This window comes from Chiloscyllium punctatum, chromosome 5 (assembly GCF_047496795.1).
Source record: "Chiloscyllium punctatum isolate Juve2018m chromosome 5, sChiPun1.3, whole genome shotgun sequence".
Lineage (NCBI taxonomy): Eukaryota > Metazoa > Chordata > Chondrichthyes > Orectolobiformes > Hemiscylliidae > Chiloscyllium > Chiloscyllium punctatum.
In genome coordinates this window covers 36,215,283-36,242,279 of record NC_092743.1, presented here as the reverse complement: position 1 = coordinate 36,242,279, position 26,997 = coordinate 36,215,283, and the positions used below count along the sequence as shown (strand labels likewise).

Genomic DNA, 26,997 nt, shown 5'->3' with positions numbered 1-26,997 from the left:
TCCAAATATAAATTAGATTTATTTCAGAAAAAAGCTGTTTTATAATGGAATTAATGAGTAATTTGAAGCATGAAATAATGAGCACAGTGAGCATTGAATAAGTTTGACGCTAGACCAATGCTTTCCATAGTTTTCCAACACCAGCTTTGCTTTGTTTTATTTTTGGTCTTTATAGATTAAGTGATTGCTATAATTAGTCAACAATTTCTTTATCAGTAAATTATGTAACTACTATGATAATATAAGGCACTATCGATAGCAATTTTGTTCAGCAATTCCTATGTATCTCTAATAGATTTCATAAATTATAATTCTAATGTGTATATGGGAACGTCTTCAGTGTAAAAATGATTGTTCAAACTACTTGTGACATATCTTGAAACAATGTACTTACGTAACAATACAATGCGCAGCAGTCATGACCCAATTTCCAGAAATGAGCGTTCCACCACACAAATGTTGAAAGATATCAGGGTGAGATTCATAAGCAAACTGCAGAGAGGCCTGAAACCAAAATCACACGCCATGTTATTTCTTTCTAGGTGTTAAAATTACTCAGGGAAGCTTCAAAACCTGATAACATCTTGCCTACACAATGGTTACAAAAATTTCTGTGACAATCCTATGTGGAGACAGAGGTGTGTGGATTCTCAGTAAGCACCAGAAATGTAACTCTGTAAGTTGATGCTGAAGACCTACGATGACTGCTGATGTGAACTGTGGAAATGGCATTCCAATGCTATGGTATTGGCCACCAGAGTAAATTAATTGTTATCACTAAGGTTAGAGGAGTGCACTGTTTCTTTTCTAGTTCCACTGGTAACATTAAATTTTATATTTAATCAGGGTAACGATGTTGCCAATTATCATAGGTCTCAGACTGTATCAGGTTTGGTATTAGAAACAAATCATTCAGGTATCTTCAGTCAACAATAAATAACAGTTTTATTATAAAATAAAACTTAAACAAACAAGCAAAGATTATTAAGAAAAAGGATTTTGATGATGCGTAGATAGACATATCTTACAGTCTGGCATTTTAATATTAACATGGTAGAAGACAAACTGCAGAACAACCTGCAGAACACATCAATTAACAAACACAACATGACAGATCTTATGGATTTCACCACAAATATCTACACTGTGAGTCACCAACTATTATTAAAAGTTCACAAGAAGTTCCAGTTGTAATCATTTTATGCTCCTAGGAATCTGGATTTGTGAAACTGCACTCCAACACTTACTCATAGAGTCATAGACAGTCATAGAGATACATAGCACGGAAACAGACCGCTCCGTCTAATTTGCCTACCAGATATCCTAAATTAAGCTAGTCCCATTTGCCAGACTTTGGCTCATATCCCTCTAAACCCTCCCTATTTATATACCCATTCTGATGCCTTTTAAATGCTTAAAGTTAAAAATCACACAAAACCAAGTTATAGTCCAACAGGTTTATTGAGAAGCACTAGCTTTTGAAATGTTGCTCCTTTGTCAAGTGGTCATGCGTTGCACTTTTAAATGTTGTAATTGATCTGCCTCCACCACTTCCTCTGGCAGCTCATTCCATACATGCACCACCCACTGTGTGAAAACATTGCCCCTTAGATCCCTTTTAAATCTTTCCCCTCTCACCTTAAACCCATGCCCTCCAGTTTTGGATTCCCCACCCTGGGGAAACGTTCTTGTCTATTTACCTTATTCATGCCACTTGTGATTTTATAAGCCTCTATAAGGTTACTGCTCAGCCTCTGACTCTCCAGGGAAAACAGCCCCAGCCTATTCAGTCTCTTCCTATTGCTGAAACTCTCCAAACCTTGCAACATTCTTGTAAATCTTTTATGGACCATTTCAAGTTTCCAAAGACATTGCTCCACATCTTCACAAACAATAAGCTTCAATAAGCCAATACTGCTGCTGTTTATTTATTTATTTTCCTGAGCTCTGATCTTTGTCAGTTGCACAAAGCAAATACTGTTTGTGGGCTTCCAATATCGTGGATCACAACTGCACTGAGCTATTAATGACACACAACTTCATCCGAGCCTACACACCCATTCTGATTATCTTAGCTTTATCATTTTGGATTGTTATTTTCATATCCAACATTTTTAGCTTTTCATGCAATACATAAACCACTTGCTTCAAAGCCATATAGGGGTGGGGTTTCCTGACTCTTCTTCACATGGCCTTTCCAACAGTCCTCCAAGTTTGCAATGGAAATTGATTGACAATCAGCTTCAAATTATCTTCCTTAATAATCTTTTTTTCCATAACAGGTTTTGTTGTTTCATTGTTTGATCCACCCCAAATCAGTAAATCTGCACTATGAGTTTTTGGTTTCTTTAGCTGTTTTTAAAGTCTTCTAAAGTTTAAGTTCTTTCCTTCAACACTGTGCTACTTCTCATTCTTGATCTTCAGGTTGCATCAGAATGTAAGCCTTTCATTATTCTTCACAATGAATCTCCAGGAGTTTTGCAATCTTAGTTTTTAATTCTGCCCTCAACCAATTCTTCTGATTCATCAACAGTTTATTTTCCTGTTCGAAGTTTGTTTCATGGTACTTCATAGAGAATTTTGATATTTGAACTTTATCAAGATTACATTGAAGATGTATCATTTTTGAATTCACTTCTATAAGTGTTATAATTCTGCTTTTTCTCCACAGATGCTGCCAGACCTGATGGTTTTTCCAGCAATTCCTGTTTGTTATTGTTTGAGCTATTTTGTCTATTCCTAGTTCTACTCTTCCATCTGGCTTTCCCAATTCAATACACGGATCATTGACCACTGGTATTTGAGTTTCTTGTTTCTTAGATTTTGGTCTAAATCTTATCTTCAATCCTATAGTCGTTTCTTCATTTATCAGTGGATAATGCCTTTAAAATACTAAAGTGTTTTCCACTCTACTTTAAAGAGACACTCATCTCAAAGCTAGATATTTCACTTCTAATTTTCCTCTCGTGCACAAGAAATCTATATTGGCATTATTAAAAAAAAACTAACTCTTGACTCCCTTGTTAGCTAAAAATCTATTTAACTCCACTTTGAATATATTTAATCATCCAGCCTGCTCCGTTCTCTGGGGATGAGAATTCTAAAGTCTAATTGATTTTCTGGAAGAAATAAATCCTCATCTCCTTATTAAACGGGATACCTCTTAGTTTAAAATTGTACGCCCTCTTTCTAGACACCTCAACAGGATAAACATCCTCCCAGAATTCATGTTGTCAAGTCCTGTCAGAATCTTACATGTTTCAATAAAATTACTTCACATTCTTCTAAACTTCAATGTCTAAGCAGCTCTTCCTTTCATCATAAGGAAAAACGGTAATCAGATGAGTGAATCTTCTCTTCACTAATGCAGCTTATTCTTCCTTAAGTAATAGAACAATATACTGTATTCCAGATGTGGTCTCATTATGTCCTTATACAGCTGTAACAGTAGTTCCCTATCTTTATGCTCCAGTCCCCTAGCAATAAAAACCAATATTCCACAAGACTCTCAATCACTTGCTGTTATTACATCCTTACTGTTTGTGATTTGTACACCAGATCCCTTTGTACCACAGATTTGATACATATGCTGCTTTCTATTCTTCCTGCCAAAGTGATCAAGTTTCCACTTTCTCAGATTATATTCCATTTACCAAATATGTGCCCACATTCTTAATCCACCTATAACCCGAACCGAATCTAACTGTAATACAGGGAAGTGAAACCTTGTAGACTTTAACGGTCAAACTTCAAAGATGGAACAGCGTTTCCATGTCTGATAGTCTGCAGCCAGTGGGTCTCCTTACCTGCCATGGCCAGCTGTGTGGTTTGGCTTCCTGTCCAGCAACAACACGGCCCGTTAATGGGCTTGCAGCAACTGGACCTACTACATAACAAGGAAAATGCAAAATAGGAAAGAAACAAAGAGAAAATTTAACGTTTGGTTAATAAAATAAAGGATACATGAAGATTGACATTTTTCATCTAATGTAGTCTAAGCTAACAAGAAGAAGCAAACAATTTTGAGTTCTGGCCAATACTTACTGAAGAATAGAGTCAAAAGCAGGTACTGCAACATGTTGAAATTGGAAGTGAGATTAATTGTCAAGGAGCTTCTTATAAATATATACTTTCTGGCATGTGTCACTAGCTAAATTCTCTTTTTGTGTAAACACGATAACAATTTTTCACAGGGAAATATTTTATTCGGAAGCTATGCCAAACTGATTGTGAAACTGGCCAGGTTAATTGAAAATCATCAATTAAATAAATGATTTGTAGGCCATGCAGTAATGCCAATCTCTTGTCCACACTGCCACTATCCTCCAGTATACTATAATAAATGAGACATAACCCTATTCACAAAGGTAGCCAGTGGAAATTCAAAGGGCATCAGCAACACCAGAAAAAAGGCAGCAACGCAAGTAGAAATCAATGTAATCAATAAGAATCAGCCTCGTGAGCTGTCCTTTAAATGGCCACTTAAGGTTCATTCCAAGCATTTGCAATCATTATGAATTAACCTGTATAAAGGACAAGTGATCTGTCATGGCAATAATTTAAGCATTTTGGATATCTTGGATGATAGTACAAAATGATCAATGGCAAACTGATAGCCTGCAATAGATTTCAACGGAGGTTTTTCCCATTGAATTGTATCACCAAGTGCAAATTTATTTTCTTTTTCTCTAATATGCTCCTTTGAAGTGAGGCTGATCCTATTAGCAAATCTGGTCCTTACATTTCAAAGTTGAAATATGGCATTCCTAATATTTTACATCCTTTAATAACTTTCATCCTTACTCTCTGGGTGTTAATGTCCATAAGACCATAAGAAATAGGAACAGGAACAGGGCTATTCGGCCCCTCTGATCTGCTCTACCATTCAATAGGATCATGGCGAATCCGACATTTCTCACATCCAATTCTGCATTTTTGCAATAACCTTTGATTCCCTTACTGACCAAGAATCTATCTATCTCAGCATTTGCTCCACAGCTTTCTGTGGCAAGGAGTTCCAAAGACTCACAACCTTCTGAAAGAATACATTTCTTCTCATCTCAGTCTTAAGTTGGTGTCCCTTTATTCTGAGACCATACCCTCTGATCCTAGACTCTCTCATGTGAGAAACATCCTCAGCATCCACCCTGTCAAGCCCCGTAAGAATCCTATAGGTTTTAATGGGATCACCTCTATTCACTGATGTTTAGAAGAATGAGAATCCCAACCTGTTTAGCCTGTGCTCATAAGACAATCCCTCCTTATGAGGAATCATCCAAATGAATCATCTTTGAAACAGCCTCCAATGGAATGATATATTTTCTTAAGTAAGGGGGAACCAAAGTGTTCACAGTACTCTAAATTGTTGTCTCATCAGCATCTTGTACAGTTGCTCTAAGATTCCCTACTTTTACACTTCAACCCCCTTGAAATAATGGCCAACATTCCATTAGCCTAAAAACAAAAAATGTTGGAGATCACATCAGGTCAGACAGCATCCATGAAGAGAAAACAAGCCAGCATTTTGAGTCTAGAAGACTCTTCATCAGAGTATCCATTAGCCTTCCTGATTACCTGCTGCACCTGTGTGCTAGCTTTCTGTGTTTAATGCCAAGTACTCCCCAGTCTCTTGATGTTGCATACTTCTGCAGTTTTTCTCCATTTAAATAATACTTGGAGTGGCATGGTGGCTCAGTGGTTAGCACTGCTGCCTCACAGCACTAGGGTCCCAGGTTCAATTCTAGCCTTGGGTGACTGTTTGTGTGGAGTTTGCACATTCTCCCCGTGTTTGCGTGGGTGTGCTTCAGTTTCCTCCCACAATCCAAAGATGTGTAGGTCAAGTGAATTGCCCATAGTGTTAGGTGCATTAGTCAGAGGGAGATGGGTTTGGGTGGGTTACTCTTTGGAGGGTTGGTGTGGACTGGTTGGGCCGAAGGGCCTGTTTCCACACTGTTGGTAATCTAATCTTATTTTGTTCTCTGTTCCAAAATGAATAATTTCACATTTTCTCGCTTAATACTCTATTTTCACTTTCGCCCATTTACCTAACCCATCAATATCTTTCTGTAAACGTTTTGTATCCCTCTCACCATCTGCCTTTCCACCAATGATTATGTCTTCTGCAAATTTAGCTACAGTATATTCACTTCCTTCCTCCAAGTCATTATTAGATATAGTAAACAGTTAGTATCTCAGCACTGATCCCTAGGGAACTCTACTAGTCATATGTTGGCAACCTGAAAAAGAACTCCTTATTCCCACTTGTTGTTTCCTGCCCGTGAGTCAATTCTCTATCTATGTGAATATACTACCTCCAGCAACATGGGCTCCTGTCTTATGACTTAATGTTTTGTAAGGTACCTATTGAATGCCTACATGAAGTCCAAGTGTAATAGATCTCCTGGCTCCCCTCTATCTAATCTAATTGAGACTATTGTGAGGAGTTTTAGTGCCCTTTACTTAAAAATATATACCATTCCATTGGAGACTGTTTCAGAGAAGGATCATTTGGATAATCCCTTGTATGGAAGGATGGTCTTATGAGCGAAATCTAAGAAGGTGGGACTCTACTCAATGAAGAATATAAAAACTGAAAATAAGAGTTTCTTCAAATATATAAGAAAGAAGAGAGAGGTCAAAGTGAGCATAGGCCCCTTAAAAAGATTCTTAGGAAATAGATGTGGGAACAAGGAAATAGCAGAGGAGTTAAACAAATAACTTGCATCAGTCTTTACATTGGAAAATACTTCAAATATTGCATTAATACTAAAGAATATGGGAGAGTTATTAAGTCCCATCACTAAACAAGGAATATCAGACAGACTAATGGGGTCAAAGACGGATATGTTGCCTGGTCCTAATAGCTTGTAGCTATAGATATAGTGGATGCATTAGCTGTAAATTTCCAAACCTCCTTGATTATGGAGAAGCACTAGAGTATTGGAAAACTGCCAATGTGACACCCCCATTCAAAAAAGAGGAGGAAAATGTGGGTAAGTATAGGTTGATTACCCTAACATCAGATCTTGGAAAAATGTGGAAATCAGTTAATAAGTAAGTAGTTGTAGAGCATTTGGAAAATCACAATCTAATCAAGGAGAGTCAGCATGGCTTCATAAAAGGGAAATTGTGTCTATTTCTGTGAAAAAGAACAGTAATCACCTGTTTGGAGGAATTAATCAGAGTGTCATCAGACATATATTTTCCAGCAGAAGATTACTAGGTAATGATCAGGAATCGGAGCCATGATCTATTTGTTGCTTCCTGTAAGCCAAGGCTGATTGCGGTACTCCTACTTTTAACCGTGATGAAACAAAAACAAACTTCTGGAAAAGCTCTGCATGTCTGGCAGCATCTGTGGAGAGAAATCAGAGTTAACGTTTCAGATTGAGTGACTCTTCCTCAGAACTGGTGAGACCACAATGAGATAACTTAACTTATCCCTGTTTGGCTTATCTGATACAGTGGGACACTGTGTGGTGCACTTCCTCTCAGAGTTTGATGCAGATCAACTTTGGAAGTACTAATACTATGGATGAAACTTGCACTATAGTGTTGCTATGGTTTGACACTTGATAAAGCATTGGTGTAGGACTTTGGTTCTATTTGGTTTATATAAACCAAAGTATTTCTTTGGTGTAAGAGAAATTTCAAGGATAAATGGTTTAAATTTGTGTATTTGTGAACTCATTACCTGACACTGACATTGCAGTGTAGTTGTTAGTTTTTGGCCAATCTATCCATAGAGCTGGATGAATAACCCAGAGAATTTCAGTAATTTTGACTCTAGACTATGAGGTAAATTGCCTAATTTTCGCTCTTTCACTCATTAAATGCCTCTTCTGATTTTTAATTCTACTGAAGGTAGTGGAAGTGAAAATAAAAATAGGTGACTGAGTTAATACTGTGATAAATTGTACGTGTGTGTATGTATATATATTAGAGTCAGGATTTCAAAATAGTGGCATATAGGTATTGGTTACTTGTGTGAAGATTTTAGAGAAAAATAAGAGTCCTTTCCAGGGGAGGCAGTGGAATAAGCTGAAAATGTGTTGGAAGGAAGGGCTGATGCCCGAAACGTCGATTCTCCTCTTCCTTGGATGCTGCCTGACCTGCTGCGCTTTTCCAGCAACACATTTTCAGCTCTGATCTCCAGCATCTGTAGTCCTCACTTTCTCCAGGCAGTGGAATAATACAAGTTAGTCTAATGGTGAGTATGCTACCACTGTTGATTATTGTAAAGATTCACCTCACTAACCAATGTCCTTTAAAGAAGGAATTCTACTACTCTTACATGTCAATCCAAATTCACAGCAATCAATTGACTCTTAATTGCCCTCTAGGTAATTGGGACTGGGCAATAAATATTGATCTAACTATTGACACATATCCCAATCAAAGAAATAAAATAAAAGTGACCTAATCCAGCATACAGTAGAGCCTTGATTTTGTGAATAAGACAGGCAGGGAGTATCTTGTTCAGATAATCGATCGTTCGAATAAGCAGAAGCACGTGGTAATTTAAAGTGCAGGTTATCCGAACATTTCTTAGTTATCTGGCAACGTACAACATAATGCCATTTAACTGATAACTGATCTATCGAAAACAAGCGGTAATTTTAGTATCGGTTATCAAACATTTCTCAGTTATCTGACAATGCGCGCCATAATGCTGATTAACTGAATGCTGAGTTCCCTAATGCCATTTTAACAGGACCTTGAAATCTTGATAGGGTAATCCGAAATTCAGATAATCGATGTTCGGATAATCGAGGCTCTACTGTACTCAGACAAAGGTGACTGTAGTGGCTTAGATTGTTAATGGAAGATTTTTGATACTGTGGGGTGTATGTCAGAAAATATAGATATTGAAGGCATTATCATGCTTTTGATTTAGAATAATCAGGGTTTGATTTTAGCATATAAAATCTAGAGATTGAAAGCTTTCGAGCAGTTGTGGAAGAGACCTGGCTGGGTCAGAAGCAAATATAATTTTTTGCTTTGAAAAGAACATAAGGCAGTTCAGGGAAAGCTCGTGATTTGGAGAAGCCAGTGCTGGACTGTGGTGTACAAAGCTAAAAATCACATAACAACAGGTTATAGTCCAACAGGTTTAATTGAAAGCACTAGCTTTCAGAGCGCTGCTCCATCATCAGTTGTGTTAATGTAAAAGTTTATCTTGTGACATTTCCAAAGCAGAATGTGGTGCTGGAAAAACACAGCAAGCCAGGCAGCATCCGAGAAGCTGGAGAATTGACGTTTCGGGCATAAGCCCTTCTTCAGGAATGATTCCTGAAGAAGGGCATATGCCCGAAACGCCGATTCTCCTGCTCCTTGGATGCTGCCTGGCCTGCTGTGTTTTTCCAGCACCATATTTTTCAACTCTGGTACTCCAGCATCTGCAGTCCTCACTTTCTCCTACATTTCCCAAGCAGGAGTGTTTGGTTAGAAATCTGAAGATTATTAAAGGACTGAGATAGTCTAAACACTTTCGTGCATATTCATGTAAGAAGACTTCATGGTTCACAAGACAGAACTGGGGAGAAGCAGTTGTCAAACCTAAAGATATTATACAGAAGGATTATTTCTCTGGATTTGAATAGCTGTAGAGCAATAATGTTGGGGAATAGATAAGATTTTGTTTCACTGAATGTTTTAAGACCTTTTAAACTGTGTTTTATATTTAGATAGTTGGTTTTATTTTTGACTTTTGTGAAATAAATGCCTGTTTTACTTTTAAATAAAACTTGCAACTTTGTGTGCCTATTTTTCAGGGAATGACCTCCATGTTAAATAACAATAAAATCTATCAAGCCAGATTTCATTCTGGGATCTGACAACTCCAATAGTAATCAACTGGGATCATAACAATTCCACACTATTGTCTAAAGTCAAAGGTATCTCCATTGTGGCAATGTTAAAATTTAAATTCAGTTAAAAGCAATCTACAAATAAGTAACTGTTATCAGTTAAAGTGATCAAGAGGTTGTCAAATTAGTCTAAATTCCTAACAGGTTACTAATGTCCTTTAAGGACAAAAGCATAACACCCTCCTATCTGTGACCTACATGTGACTCCAAAGTTGAATCTTACCTTTGAAGTGGCCTAACAAGATATGAATTTATAATAAAACAGTACCAATGGTTCCATAAAACCCCTCTTAGAGCAATTATGAATAGATATTAAATGACATCCTCATCAGCAACATCAACGTCCGAAGCATCAATTCGTAAACAAGCAGCTACTATCTGGCAATTTCCCAACTTGGCAGATCCATCTTGGGTTAAAGTAAATAGGAGTAAATTAATGCAGATGCTGGAATCTTTCCTGAAAAAAACAAATTCTGGAGATCACGGCGAGGTCAGACAGTGTCTATGGAGAGGCAGAAAGCTTTCAAGTCTAGATAACTCTTCATTGGAGCTGAAGTGAAGTCTGGAGGTGACAGTATTTCTGCTATAGTTGGGGGAGTGAGGTTTGTGTGTAGGGGTGGTGGGTATAGGGTGCTGTTGGAGAAAGGATGTTGATAGATCAGATTAAGTTATTGGAATGTGAGAGTGGCAGAATGATGGCGTGTCTAACTGCCAGACTTGAAAGAACAGACAGTCTCACTAGGCGTGAGGGCAGAGAGGACACGGTGACAGAGAATGTAAAACGTAAAGCTAAAAGAAAGGGGGAAGAAATGGGAGTTAGTTCACAATTTGAACTCAATATTAACTTCAGAAGGCTACAAAGTGCCTAGGCTGAAGATGAGGTGTTGTTCCTCCGATTTGCACTGTGATTCACGGGAGCATTGCAGCATGACGAGGACAGATACTTGGGCATGTGCGCAAGATGCTGTGTTAAAATTATTACCTCCAGGAAGGTAGGGGTCATGCATGTATACAGACCAGAGGTGTACTGCAAAGTGGTCTACTAGTCTATGTTTAGTTTCCCCAATGCAGAGTAGGCCACATTGACTGCAGCAAATACAATACCCAAGATTGGAGGTGATACAGGTGAAATGCTGCTTCACCTGGAAAGACTGTTGAGGCCCTTGGATGGTGAGCAGGGAAGAGGTGAAGGGGCACCTTCTGCTGTTACATGGGAAGGTGCTGGGGAAGGGATGGTGGTGTTAGTGGTCGTGGAATGGACTAGGGTGTCCCGATGGGTACGACCTGTGTGAAATGCAGACGGGGCGAGTGAGGTGAAGATGTGTTTGGTGGTGGTGAAGGACTGGAACAAAGATCATTCCACATACCCCATAAAGTGGCAGGCATAACTGGGATCCATGTGCATGCCCATAACCATTCTTTTAACTTGGCAGAAGTGAGATGAATTAAAGGAGAAATTGTTCAATGAGAGAACAAGTTTAGCCAAGAAGAGGAGAGTGGTGGTGGATAGGGCTTGTTCAGGGCTCTTATTGAGGAAGAAGTGGAGAGCTCTCAGACCGTCCTCGTGGGGAGTGGAGGTATAGAGGGATTGGACATCCATGGTGAAGAGAAAGCACTTAGAATCAGGGAACTGTAAATTGACAATATGGTGGAGGGCATTAGAGGAATCACAGATGTAGATGCACAGGGTCTGGACAAGTGGAGAGAGGATGGAGTCAAGGTAGGAGGAAATGAGCTCAGTTGGGCAGGAACAAGCTAATATGATGGGCTCACCAGGGCAGCCTGGTTTTTTGTCTAAACTGACTTTTGTTCCAGAGCGATAGGAGTAGAATGCCACCCACCCTGTAGGACACACCAACTTTTGATGCAGATCATTGTTGTCCATGAAGACAGGTAAGTGATATGGTATGTGCAGTTCTCTGGAGCTTCATTGTCATTATTTTAGAAGCTATAGGGCACTCATCCTTCACATTCACTCGCACCTCATCCACTCTCCATCATCACTTCAGTGCAACTCATGTCCCCACCTCCAAGTTACCTCACACCTCATGCTCCCCAAGCCAATGCATATCTCCTTCGCATCAACCAAATCATCCACCGACATTTCCGCCACCTCCAAAAAGACCCCACCACCAGGGATATATTTCCCTCCCCACCCCTTTCTGCCTTCCGCAAAGACCGTTCCCTCCGTGACTACCTGGTCAGGTCCACACCCCCCTATGACCCACCCTCCCAATCTGGCACTTTCCCCTGCCACCGCAGGAACTGTAAAACCTGTGCCCACACCTCCTCCCTCACCTCTATCCAAGGCCCTAAAGGAGCCTTCCACATCCATCAAAGTTTCACCTGCACATCCACCAATATCATTTATTGTATCCGTTGCTCCCGATGTGGTCTCCTCTACATTGGGGAGACTGGGCGCCTCCTAGCAGAGCGCTTTAGGGAACATCTCCGAGACACCTGCACCAATCAACCAAACCGCCCCGTGGCCCAACATTTCAACTCCCCCTCCCACTCTGCCGAGGACATGGAGGTCCTGGGCCTCCTTCACCGCCGCTCCCTCACCACCAGACGCCTGGAGGAAGAACGCCTCATCTTCCGCCTCGGAACACTTCAACCCCAGGGCATCAATGTGGACTTCAACAGCTTCCTCATTTCCCCTTCCCCCACCTCATCCTAGTTTCAAACTTCCAACTCAGTTACTGTCTCCTTGACTTGTCCAACCTGCCTATCTTCATTTTCCACCTATCCACTCCACCCTCTCCTCCTTGACCTATCACCTTCATCTCCTCCCCCACTCACCCATTGTACTCTATGTTACTCTCTCCCCACCCCCACCCTCCTCTAGCTTATCTCTCCATGCTTCAGGCTCACTGCCTTTATTCCTGATGAAGGGCTTTTGCCCGAAACGATGATTTCGCTGCTCGTTGGATGCTGCCTGAACTGCTGTGCTCTTCCAGCACCACTAATCCAGTATTTGATTTTCAGCATCTGCAGTCATTGTTTTTACCCAATGCATATCTCCACCCATTCCCCAGGCCTCTTCATATCTTCATGCCACCTACATGATATTTTATACCCACGTCATTCACACTCACCTAATATTCACTAAGGCAGACCTCAGGATCCCTGTGGAGATGAAGAACAAAGTAAGCTTAGAACAATCTCAAGGAACTTTCAACCATACATGCTTGTAGTAGATGAAGAAAATCTCATTCCTCAAACCCAATCTAATAATTTAAATCCTTTCAAGGATACATCTGTTATGAAAAAATATAAACTTCTATTTCTTTTCTTTTTTATATTTTACAAATAAATTTCTATTCAGCAACTGCATTAAAAGCAGTCAATTCTTCCCAATCACAGATATACCTCAGTCAGGCAAGGAACAAGACATGCACTGGATCATTATTCAGAACTGCATGTTAGCTATCTAGCCAAATGAGTTAATTGGTTCCTTAATATATTAATAGCCTCTTTAAGTTGTCAATCAAAATGTAAGGTCAGCCCCGTGAGTTTTCTTTTAACTGTTAAAACTCACCCAAGCACTCATAATGTTGTCAACTATAATGCAAACTCTTGGAAAATGGCAACAATTGACTCCACTGGATTTGCAAGAACAAATGGTATTTTGTTTTCCAACTTGCACCTGACAACCTGTCAATCAAAGGTATCTAGAAACCAATGATTCTTTTTAAAATCCTCTGTGTGATTTTGCCGTACCTCCTACACCTGCAATAAAATTGGAAACTTGGAAATGTGGGCTTTTATTTCTACTTTTCTTGTCCACCAGGCTCACTCCTGATCTCAATAATCTAAAGTGATTCTAACCACAGAGTATCCCCAAAGTTCTTATTAAAACAAAGTACACTACAGAAAATGCTACAAAAAAACTTCCCTGTTAATGCTTACAATCACAAACAAACCGTTTCACATGGACTTGTCCAAAAATTGGACAAGATCGAAAGATCAACATAGGCCATTTCAACTTCTAGTCATTGATCAATTGACCTCCTCAGGCTAACTCCATTTTTGCTGCGAGATAAGTTGTTTTATACTGTTTCCATACAAAGAAGCTGTACAGCCAAAGTTTTGAACTATACAGTCTCCAGCAAATGATAAGTTTGACCATTGGAAAACACCACAAACGTATTACGTTTTCCAAATCAGTTTGATCAACTAACTCAATAAGACTGGCTTGTTGCTCCTTGAAAAATGCTTATCTCTTGCCTTTAATGAACTTTGACTTAAAACTGTAGCTTCCACTGGCTGTTCACCACTTTTATGTCATCCGTTCAAGTGTATGATATTTACACAGCAGAATTCCAGGACCATCACACATTCAGCTGACAAATAGTTCACGTGATCACATTTGATTCACTGTGTCTGTTTTAAAACTTCAGATTGTTCATTTTGACTGTGTCAGTTCAGTCCATTATTGCTGAGTTACAAGGCTTGAGCCAAGGGTTTGAGGATGCCATCACCATGCCTGATTAGGTTGCCATCTACCTCCAGGCCCACTGCCTCCACGACTGGAATATTCCACCCCAAAACTGAGTGCAATTATTTTGAATGTCCCTCCAATACTGTACAAAGTCCATAAGACCATGAGATGTAAGAGTAAAGATAAACTATTCAGAACATCATCAATCCACTCAATATGATCATGACTGATCATATAATCTTCAACTCCCACTTTCCTGTCTTTTCCCCGGAATCTTTGATTCCCTTCCTGATTGAACATCTGTCTAACTCATTCTAGAACCTACTTAACAATGCAGCTTTAACAGCTATCTGCAGTAAAGATTTCCATAGATTTATTACCCACTGAGAGAAATAATCCTTTCTCCTTTCTGGCCTCCGAAGCAATCTCTTTTTCTGAGATAATGCTCTCAGGTCCAAGAGTCTCCCAACAAATTCTTTGCATCTACCCCGTCAAGACTCATTTGGCCCATCAAGTCTGCACTGACCCACCGAAGAGCATCCCACCCAGACATGCCCCCTACCCTCAGAGATGAATTTTTCTGAAGTTTACATTCCCTCAGTAGCATGCAGGAATACTTCTGAAGTCCTTAAAGTCAGGAGTGACTACATGATCACCTGACTCAGATTAAAGACAAGAGTCTTGATCGGGTGAAGTTTCAGCTGACACCAGCATATTTAGTTTACAAAGAATATTGGTAATTTGAGTAAATCCACAGCAACATCTTAAGATAGTTGAAAAACTCCCACGCTGTTGTTTTCTTTCTTTATCGAGTACATTGGTAATGAATACATTTGATAATTTTGCCTGCGCAGCTGTAATGGCAATAAAATATTCTCAGAATTATAATTTTTTTATTTTTTGCATCAGTTATCAGATCATACATACAAACTGTAAGCTATGGTTGTGTAGTGATAATGTCATGGGACTACTAATTCAGAAGCTTGGTTTAATGCTCTGGGGAAATGAGTTCACATCAATCACTGTAGTTAATGGAATTCAATTAGTTAAAATGAAAAATGTCAGGAAAATCTGAATTGTTGTAAAAAATATTCGTTTGCTACTGTCCATTGGAGAAGGAAATCTGCCATCCTTACCTAATCCAATCTACGTGTGACTGTAGGCTTACAGCAACGTAGTTGACTCTCAACTGCCTCTCAGCTCAAAGGCGATTACAGGTAGGGAACAAATGCCACATCCCAGGAACAAAAGTAGATAAGTTAAAGCTTAAATATTTAAATTTGAGCATTTTCACATGAGTTTGATCTCAAGTCCAACAATATGCTATGTGCTGAGACTGGGCGCAAGGACTGAAATTGGACTGCTGGTGCTGCTTTTAGTCCCTGAGCCAACCATAGTGGCCCAGTCCTTAAGCTGAGCACAACAGGCTCCCTGGAGTTCTATTTATTGAGCCCTAGTGCACTCCACTGTTCTTGGCCCTGACTGTTACCAGCCTTCATTGTGATTCAGAAAGATGGCCTTTATTATGTCTTCATGGTATGCAAGCATTGCTTCCAGCATCAGCATTTGTTGCCCAAGCTACATATGATATGGGGACATCAGTTTCTCAAAAGTTCTATTGTTTCTTGCTAATACTTTCCTTATTAATGATGGAGAATCCTACTGTATGACTCTTGCAAAGCACTGCCGCCATTAGCGTGGCAGGGCTGAGAATATTACATTGATAACATTATGATGCATGAACGGGGGAAAGAGAACAAATCTCACTAATGGACAATTTGCCAGTCAGATTAAAGAATTCTATTATCTATAATTTAAGGTTTCAAACATTCTTTCTTCTTTACATGAGAAGGATACATATCAGTGACCTCGAAGTGAAGGAGCCATTGGGAAGTAGTGACCATAATACAATAAGCTTCAATCTGCAATTTGAGAGGGAATGGGTACAATCGGAAGTGACAATATTTCAGTTGAATAAAGGGAAATATGGAGCTATGAGGGAGCAACTGGCCAAAGTTCAATGGTGCAATACCTTAACAGGGAAGACCGTGGAGGAACAATGGCGGATATTTCTGTGTATAATGCAGAAGTTGCAGGATCAGTTCATTCCTAAAAGGAAGAAAGATCCCAGGAGGAGACATGGGCGGCCGTGGCTGACGAGGGAAGTAAAGAAACATATAAAGTTAAAAGAGAAAAAGTATAACTTAGCAAAGATAAGTGGGAAAACTGAGGACTGGGAAGCTTTTAAAGAACAACAGAGGATTAGTAAGAAGGAAATACGCAGAGAAAAAATGAGGTACGAAGGTAAACTGGCCAAGAATATAAAGGAGGATAGTAAAAGCTTTTTTAGGTATGTCCAAGGTAAAAAAATGCTTAGGACAAAAATTGGGCCCTTGAAGACAGAAGCAGGGGAATATATTACTGGGAACAAAGAAATGGCAGAGGAATTAAATGGGTACTTCAGATCTGTGTTCACTGGGGAAGACACAAGCAATCTCCCTGAGGTAACAGTGGCTGAAGGACCTGAACTTAAGGGAATTTATATTTGCCAGGATTTGGTGTTGGAGAGACTGTTAGGTCTGAAGGTTGATAAGTCTCCGGGACCTGATGGCCTGCATCCCAGGGTACTGAAGGAGGTGGCTCGGGAAATCGTGGATGCGCTGGTGATTATTTTCCAGACTTCAATAGAATCGGGGTCGGTTCCTGAGGATTGGAGGGTGGCTAATGTTGTGCCACTTTTTAAGAAGGGTGGGCGGGAGAAAGCAGGAAATTATAGACCAGTTAGTCTGACCTCAGTGGTGGGAAAGATGCTGGAGTCTATTATAAAGGATGAAATTACGGCACATCTGGATAATAGTAACAGGATAGGACAGAGTCAGCATGGATTTATGAAGGGGAAATCATGCTTGACTAATCTTCTTGAATTTTTTGAGGATGTAACTCGGAAGATGGACGAGGGAGATCCAGTGGATGTAGTGTACCTGGACTTTCAGAAAGCTTTTGATAAAGTCCCACACAAGAGGTTAATGAGTAAAATTAGGGCGCACGGTATTGGGGGCAAAGTACTAGATTGGATAGAGAATTGGTTGGCTAATAGGAAACAAAGGGTAGTGATTAACGGCTCCATTTCGGAATGGCAGGCAGTGACCAGTGGGGTACCGCAGGGATCCGTGCTGGGACCGCAGCTTTTTACAATATATGTAAATGATATAGAAGATGGTATCAGCAATAACATTAGCAAATTTGCTGATGATACAAAGCTGGGTGGTAGGGTGAAATGTGATGAGGATGTTAGGGGATTACAGGGTGACCTGGACAAGTTGGATGAGTGGGCAGATGCATGGCAGATGCAGTTTAATGTGGATAAATGTATGGTTATCCACTTTGGTGGCAAGAACAGGAAGGCAGATTACTACCTCAATGGTATCAAATTAGGTAAAGGGGCTGTTCAGAGAGATCTGGGTGTTCTTGTCCACCAGTCAATGAAGGCAAGCATGCAGGTACAGCAGGTCGTGAAGAAGGCTAATAGTATGCTGGCCTTCATAACAAGAGGGATTGAGTATAGAAGCAAAGAGGTGCTTCTGCAGCTGTACAGGGCCCTGGTGAGACCACACCTGGAGTACTGTGTACAGTTCTGGTCTCCAAATTTGAGGAAAGACATTCTGGCTATTGAGGGAGTGCAGCGTAGGTTCACGAGGTCAATTCCTGGAATGGCAGGATTGCCTTACATGGAAAGACTGAAGCGACTGGGCTTGTATACCCTTGAGTTTAGAAGACTGAGAGGGGATCTGATTGAAACGTATAGGATTATGAAAGGATTGGACACTCTGGCAGGAGGAAACATATTTCCGCTGATGGGGGAGTGCCGAACCAGAGGACACAATTTAAAAATACGGGGTAGACCATTTAGGACAGAGATGAGGAGAAACTACTTCATCCAGAGAGTGGTGGCTGTGTGGAATGCTCTGCCCCAGAGGGCAGTGGAGGCCCAGTCTCTGGATTCATTTAAGAAAGAATTGGATAGAGCTCTTAAAGATAGTGGAGTCAAGGGTTATGGAGATAAGGCTGGAACAGGATACTGATTGGGAATGATCAGCCATGATCATATTGAATGGCGGTGCAGGCTCGAAGGGCTGAATGGCCTACTCCTGCATCTATTGTCTATTGTCTATTGTCTATATCCAGACAATTGTATCACTATGGCTTTTTTAAGGACATAATGTATTTTATTTCTTCTACTTTTCTATCCAGAGATGCTTTTATGCATCTCTGAATGGTCAGTTGTAATGTTTTCAATGGACAGAAAATCCCAATCAACTTCCTTCAGTCGTTTTTAAGTCGCTTTTAACAAGCCAAATCATCTACCATCATGTCCGAATCCTGTCTCCAGGAAAATAGACCAGTATTGGATTGAAAGGACGACCTGAGAATACCATATTTAGTCTCCATTCACAGCCCTGGTGGTGGCAAAATCCTGCCTACTTTGTCTTTTCTTCTACCCTTTCCAGTTCTGTGTCTTGCTGTTCTGTGTCCTGTCTTCATCTGACTGTATGTACATTCTATCTGGCCAGATGTCCTTATACAATTCTTACAATTGAATACTGCACATGGCATGGCATGGTCAGAGAAGAGAAGTGTGACAATAACAGCTAGTATCTATAGAGTACCTTTAATGTTGTCAAGTATCCCATAGTGCTTTTCAAGAATGATATGAAGCTGAATTTGGTGCTAATGTGTTTAGCCAAGTTGTTGAGCATTTTTCATGAAAGTGCATTAAAGGAGAATAAAGATGTAGAGAGTAGCAAGGTGTAGGGAAGGACTTCCAGAACTTTGAGCCCTCTGAGGGCAACCGAAGGCATGGACAATTAGATGAATGCAAGTATCTCAGCAGGGGGTGGGGTTGGAGAAAATCATGGAAATAGAGAGGGAAAAGACCATGAAGAAATTTTAAAGCCAGGATAAGATTTGTAATATCATGGTATTATTTATCTATGCATCAATGTAGGCTCAGTGAGAACGGATGAAAGGGATTTGATACAAGTGAGAATTTTAGATGGCCTCAAGTTTACAAAAGGAAAATTGCTTTACACTAGCCAAGAGTGTGTTGAAATAGTAAAATCTGGAGCTAACAAATAGAGATTTCCGTGCACACTAAGCTGAGGCAAAGACAGAGTCTGGCAATTTTAAGGAAGTGGAAATGAGGGATTTTAATGATGGCGTGGATCTGCAGTCAAAAGGAATCTTGGGATCATTTGATATTGTAAACAATCAGGTTCAGCCTTAAACCAATGTCAAGGAGAGGGACAGATATATGTATGACTGATGATACTGTACTTGTTTCCATCTTTTCTATATTTAATTACAGCAAATTTCTGGTTATTCGTAATGGGCATTGAAATAGTAGTCTGATAAACTAGAGATAGAGAAGCACAGAGGATAGTAGAATTTCAACTGAATTGATCTTAATTTTCTAGAATGCAATCATACAAGCTTCCCATTGTAACAAATGTGTTTTCAATAAGTTCGGTGTTCTGGTCGAAACAGCTCACACTCACAACTAAGAGGTACATTCTGACCTTATTATGGAAGGTTATGAATAATGAAACACACTCTGCAATGGTACTCAACAGTCATTACTGAATTAATCAGCTGTTACACATCAATACTGTTTCTCCTTCCCATTCTGAAATCAATGAATAGAAAATTGGAAATGCTATATAACAAGTGGCAATCTAATTTCGCACAATCAACAATTGCCAATAGTTAAAATTACCCCCAATAATGATGTTTTGCATCCTACCAATGGAACAGGTCTCACTTTATATAACTGAACTATTAGGATTTGAGATTCATTCAGACAAGTACAATTTACAATCAAATATTTTCTCATTATTGTATAGTTACCTTGATGAGAGCTCTGTCAGTTCTAAAAGGGAGGCAGAAAGAGATATCAGAGCTGAAAGATGAAATCAATGATTTCCATAGTTCTTTAGTTCTACAGGATAAATACTTCCTCAGATAGCTTTTCCCACTTTTCAAGCTTCCACATGAGTCATCCATTGTGTAATTACACTGTAGGAAACAAAGGAAAGAAGCCCTTAATGCCACCTAGATCCATCCTCATTAGAGAAAAAAGAAGTTTGAGCAAAATAGACCTCAAATATTGAAAAAAGAAGACAAATTTTATTGGAGCTTTCTATCTTCCACTCAGCAGAACAATTCACAAGGGGAAAACCAATATTTAGACTGCACTTATAACTAGGATTGAAAGGCTGCAACAGAAACATTTTGCTTGCAGAACATCCACCTATGAGAACAAAGTGCCAACTAGTTGGCAAGTAGTCTCTGATTGGTAGAAGTATTGCCTTGCACGCATTAATGCTGATTGACGGTTAACAGTTAGGCTTTCTTAAATGTTAAAATAGGCAGGTTGGCCTTGATTGGTCAGGCCATTGCCCTGAGAGATGAACCAGCAAATGGCTTTCGTCTATTATGTTGAGTTAAAATGGGCTCAATGCATGCATATGTTTCTGCAAAGAACAGGCACCTATCAACTAATGTATATAGTTTCAAAAGTACAAGTACATGGAATCAACTGTCAAGATGCCAATATTTTGTTCACATTGTGGGTGCAAACTGCAACCGGTATTTGTTTCCTTTGTTTACCGTTTTGCTGGCTGACAATAAAAGCTCATGATTGGGCTTGTTTCAATTCTTGCCTTTATGTGATGCTCCCCTGCTGAGCAATGAAAAGAGGCATTTGACCTCTTTGCAGAATTAGGGTATTGGGCAAAGCAGAAATTCAACAAAGATTCTCAGACATCGCTTTACAAACCAACGACAACTTCCATCTAGAAGGACAAGTGTAGCAGATGTATGGGAACACCATCCATCTTCAAGTTCCCCTCCAAGACACTCACCATCCTGACTTGGACATATATTACCTTTTCTTCACTGTTGTTGAGTCAAAATCCTGGAATTCCTTCCCTAATAGCATTGGGGGTCAACCTATATCAGGTGGACTACAACTGTTCAAGAAGGCAATTCACCAGCACCTTCTCAAGGGCACCTAGGGATGGGCAATAAATGCTGGCCAGCCAGCAACGGCCACATCCCACAAATGAGTAAATTAGAAAAAGAGAGTGTCAGAAACTCAAACAGCGTCTTCAGGCCAAATGTAGCTAACAACAGTTAAAATGTGTGGTCTGGTTTTAAATAGCAGTGAGGGTAAAAGAATGGGATTATATGTGTGAGGGAATGTCAACCACATCAGCTCTGTATTATGAGCTGCATGGTTTTGTGGCTGATCTATCATTATGTTGCTGATGAGAGACAAGACCAGATTGAAAACTTTTGTCTGAGTGCACAATGGCCTCTCAAAGTTGATGCGGGCGTAAGGGATACTGGTCTTTCATCAGATACCCATTGAGAGGCAAGCTGTTGTGGTGCAACTGTAAAATAGGGATAGAATTGGGCATCAGAGATGTGTGGGACAGGATAAGAAATTGGGACTATACTATGAGAAACCACATTGGGACGCATGCCAAGTATCTTCCAGAAAACTTAACAGAACTTGCACTTAGCCAAAGAAAAAAGATTCAGCCCACAGTTTTGGATCATTGATCAGTTATCTCAACTGAAAAGAAATTGAAATATAAGGCCTTTTAAGCCAGTGGAAGTGACAGGGGACAGGAAACTCAGTAATAGAGTGGAGGCCAAGGGAGATTAAATAACAAAAGATTTCATGGTACAACAGTTAAATGAGTGTATCTCAGAAAAAAACGTTTGTGTCCAAATGAAGTGTGAATTGCTACATTAAATGATGTGAATGCAACATGGTGGGACAAAGAAAGATTCCAGAGAAGACCAATTCAGGAAAACAAGAAAAAGTATAAAGAATGCATACAATAAGATTCTGTGGTGTCACACACAGTCTGTGCATAGAAACAAGGATTTCTGGTTGAGTCCAAAACTGAATGCAATATTACTGAATCAGCTTTATTGTTCCATGGACTCACATGAGTACAGTGAAAGGTTTACAAGTCACCACTTACTGTGCCACTTTAAGTACAAAGCTACCTAGATTCCTGAGGACAAATTCTGAGGGAAAAAAATTAGAAAAATCAAAAAAAGTTCAGAATAACAGTTCTTGCATGATAATATAATTTAAAAAAAGACATTTTAAAAGAGAATTTAAGACAAAGTCCACTTAGTCTATTTCTTGGCTCTCGGCTTCAGGACCCGGACCCCTCCCCCAGTTGGAATCGCAGACCGGCAATATGCCAGGTGTTATCTGAAAGAAAGGATCCACACCACCACAGCCTCTTTTTATTCCATGTAAAAACTGAAAAAACTGTGGATGCTGGAAATCAGAGACAAAACCAGAAATTGCTGAAAAAACTCAGCAGATCTGGCAATGTGTGTGGAGAAAAATCCGAGTTAATCTTTTGGGTCCAGTGACCCTTCCTTAGAATCCTCCACAGATGCTGTCAGAGCTACTGAGTTTTTACAGCAATTACTGTTTTTGCCCCTTTTTATTCCAATGCTTTTTCAGAGAAATACGCCCAGCATTTATTGACAGAACATGAGTTAAGAAAATTGGAAAAGAGAAAAATTGTTTATTGACTTCTGTTACAAATATATCTGGCTCTTTCTGGCCAGAAAGCGTGAAACTTTGAGCAGGTGCAGTTTTTTTCCGGTTACACAGGAGACGGAGATATTGTGAGCGTGACACTGATAAACAAATGGAAATGTACCAGAAACAGCATAGGATTCTCATAGACTGAAAGGACGGGTGTTGATAATAGTGTCGCAGAACCATTCACGGGTGGGAGGGAAATCTCCTATTTTAAATGTTACAGCTTCTATTTGCCTCTTAGCGTTGAGGTTCTTCTCTGTTAAAATAGCTGCTTAATCTAGAAATTTATGTTGCTATAATGAGGTAATTAATTATTGATGAAGGCCATCTAAGCCAATTAAATGTTGAGTTTTGCAAAATATTGATTTGGATGTGCATAAAATTGTATGAGAGGTGAATGGGTGGCCATGTATGTGTGGTATTTATAATGTATGAAAGTTCAACAACTGAAGCATTCCATTCAATGTTTCTTGTTTTCCGGTTAACAGATACCCATGTTTTTGTGGCCTTGGGAAATGAATCAGTAAGCAAAATTATCTGGGATAAAAACAAGTTGTTGGAAACAGTGGGCAAGTCAGACGTCTGGGGAGAGAGAAAATTGGAATCAAGGTTTTAGATCAAATGCCTTTTGCTAGAATTAGTAAGTGAGTGGATACAATATGTGGGAAGTTTATGACTGTGTGTATTTGCTTGTGTAGAGAGCAGGGCTGGTACTACAACATAGATGGATGCTGCAGATGTATTGTCCAGGGCTAGCTTTTGGAAATTTGGTTGCATTTCATTTGCCTCTAAGAGAGAAGCAGGGATATTGGAGGAATGCAAAATGTGGGAACTAAATCTAAATAAACTGAAATGAGAAAAAAAATGAAGTTAGCTCTATTAAAAGATCAATGGTCAGATGCTGTCCTAATCATTAGAAAATCACTGGGCTGCCTCTAAATGTTTTCTGTGCTTACGTGTGTTTGCAACACAGCGGATAACGTATAAAATCATAGAATCCATACAGTGTGGAAAAAGGCCAATCAGCCCACACCAATCCTCCAAACAGCATCCCACCTAGACCTACCCTATCCCTGCATTTGTCATAGCGAATCCACCAAGACATATCTCTGGACACTATTGGCAATTTAGTGTGGTCAATCTACCTAACACACATATCTTTGGATGGTTGGGAAGAAACCCACATAGACACAATGAGAACATACAAATTCCACAGAGACAGTCACGCAGGGCTTGAATTGAACCCAGGTCCCTAGCACTGTGAGGCAGCAGTATTAGCCACTGTGCCACTCACAATGAACTAACTGGTGCTATTGTATGTTTGGTTGAAGATCTGATTTAAAACAGACGCAGGATCTTCGTTCTGTGAGGGACCACTTGTCAGCAAATCCAAGCATAGTTGATCACAATGTGGTCACATTCTGTTGTGTATGTTTTATACTGTTCATTGGATGATACAAAGGCTGCAAGGATATAGTTTGCAGGAGCGGCCTGAACAAGTTGATTTGAGGTCAAGGTTCACTAAAACCAAGGGATAATCCTCTTTCTAGAGAAAACAAGCAGTGTCTTAATGAACAAAAGATTAACTGATCATGGTAGATGGCATACTTATGATGTTTGCCAGTGGTCAAATTGATCAGTCCCTGAAGACTAGACACTCTATCATCATTTGATCACACTTGTGTAGAAAAGAGAATGTGCATCAGAGCAATAGTTAGGTAACTCAGGAATAGAGGGGGGTGGGGGAGATATCTGATCAAGAACTGGAGTTTGGGACAGAACAAGGTGATTGTCTGTTTCAGCCTGATCCTCATACAAATCCATGTAAATTGGGTCACTTGCAATAGGAAACATTGTGTGGGTAAGCTTGTGATGAAATACTACTATTGCGGTATTTGGTAGAGTAACTTGTTTTAATAAAGAACCAAAGGGTATTTCCCTTTGTTGGGACTACCTTGGTTTATTAATATACAGAATAAACCTGATGGACCAGTGAAAGGAGAATTAAAAGCCTACAACGTAAATTGCAAAGTTACTGTTCACCAGCTGGTGGCATCACTGGTCTTTGAACATTTACTTCATTAAAAATGAGCTGAATCCTCAGAGAAATAGCAATCACTGTCAGTTTCGATTTCACTCCTAATTTCTTACCTTATGATAGTACTCCTCCATTCTAATCATCAGGTAAACAGAGGATCTGAGCCAATGTTTTTTTTAAACTGCATGTGATATATCTGTTATTTGGACCGCTGTAGAAATCTCTAAATATGCACAGAATGGAAACTTAATTGGAAATGAAGGAGGCTTTTCTGCCCACCTACCTCAGACTTGAGAACAAAGACCAAGCTCAACTAATTTGAGATTAAACTTTTGTGAGTTTTATGGCAAGTTTTACAACAAGGGGTAAACCGTCCTGCTAAATTTAAACCAGCAACACAGAAAAGATTTATCCCATGCAGTAATCTGTGAAAATTTGAGAAAACAAGAACCATTTTAAGTAAAAATTAACAATTTTATTTCTTCAAGTATAACACAGAATAATTAATTAACAACTATTTACAACTCCTTCCACTAATAGAATTATAGTTATAGAGATGTACAGCATGGAAACAGACCCTTCGGTCCAACCACTTTCCCTTCTATAATATTAGTCCAATAAAACCTCCGATTAAAGTTTACCAAAAATTCAAATTTTCAAAACCAGCTAGATGTTGAATCTTCTCTCTTCCTTGGTCTTCTTTTCTTCTTCTGAGGGATTTCTGATTTACAGGTTACTGACCTTTAAGAGAGCTATTTTTCCAGGCAGTCTGCAGATGCTGGTGGTTTGGCAGTTCGCCCAACTGTGCAATATTCCCCAGTCTTACACCTCCAAAGCATCAGATTGTGTCATTAGCTTTTAAGATTGTCAATATACTAAATTCAAACTTGATTGGTGTTTGGTATTTTTCGGGGAATTATTTAAACTGATTGGCCTAATTCAAATCTGTTTTGTCATTTCCAGGCAACCAGCTACTCTAGCTACTGGACAAAAAGGTTACACTAAATTTTGTTCAGAACACTTGGTACTGTCAGGTAGTTCTGCAAGCTTTTAACTCTCTTAAAGGTACAGTACACTCACATCTTCATAACACAAGTAACTAAAAAATAATCATAGAATCCCTACAGTGTGGAAACAGGTTCTTTGGCCCAACAATCCACAACAACCCTCCAAAGAGTAACCCACCCCAGACCCATTCCCCTACCCTAATATCCTATATTTACCCCTGACTAATGCACCTAACCTACATATCCCTGAGTGCTAATCACTGAGCCACCGTGCCGCCCAAAGGTTTTAAAGTGCATCTTAAAGGAGGAAAGAGCAGAAGAGAGACAAAGAGGTTTAGGGATAGAATTTCAGAGCTGAGGGCCTCAGCAGTTGAAATCAGATTTCAGTGCAGGCGAATTTGACTTTTAATCTGACGAACAGTTTGGCCCGATAAAGGGTTTTTTTTAATGGTGATATTAGGAACTGTGGAAGTGTAAGGAGACTTGAGGATTCAGGTAAGCAGATCATTCAGCTGTTCAAATAGAGGAATGGAATATAAGGTAGGGGAAGGCATGCTTCAGCAATACAAAGCCTTGGTTTGTCCACACCTGATCACAGTAGTCACCACCTTTGAGGAAGGATTTATTGGCTTTGGAGGCACCTTTGAAAGATACCTAGAGTTCAAGGGTTATAAACTGTAAGAAGAGATCAAACAATAGGGTTGCATTCCATTGAATTTTGGAAGATCATGGAGAGATTTAATTAAAGTTTTACAAACATTGAAGGGAAAAAATATTGAGAGAAATTATTTCCTTCAGGTGTGAAGTTGAGGATAGGGAGCAGGGGACATTGTCTAAAAATTAGACGTAGATCTGGTAAACACATGTTTATAAAAATATGGTAGAAGATTGTAATTCTTTTCTTAATGTTATGCTGGTGGTTAATTGTTAGTTTTAAAATGTGGCTTTATTTATTTAGTAGTTGGTATGGGGTAGTGAGATCACTCCAAAGTTTTGTTGAG

General features: G+C 39.6%; 1 protein-coding gene across 1 annotated transcript in view; it reads right to left on the bottom strand.

Annotated features, from left to right (window-relative positions):
* The window catches only part of LOC140476727 (chymotrypsin-like elastase family member 2A), a 56,126-nt gene that overhangs the window by 11,692 nt on the left and 17,437 nt on the right, over nucleotides 1–26,997 (bottom strand). The window contains exons 3-4 of the mRNA XM_072569546.1: nucleotides 3,807–3,886; nucleotides 395–504 (exon numbers count right to left, since the gene is read on the bottom strand). Coding sequence (XP_072425647.1) covers nucleotides 395–504; nucleotides 3,807–3,886 — 190 coding nt within the window. The remainder of the gene's footprint in view (nucleotides 1–394; nucleotides 505–3,806; nucleotides 3,887–26,997) is intronic.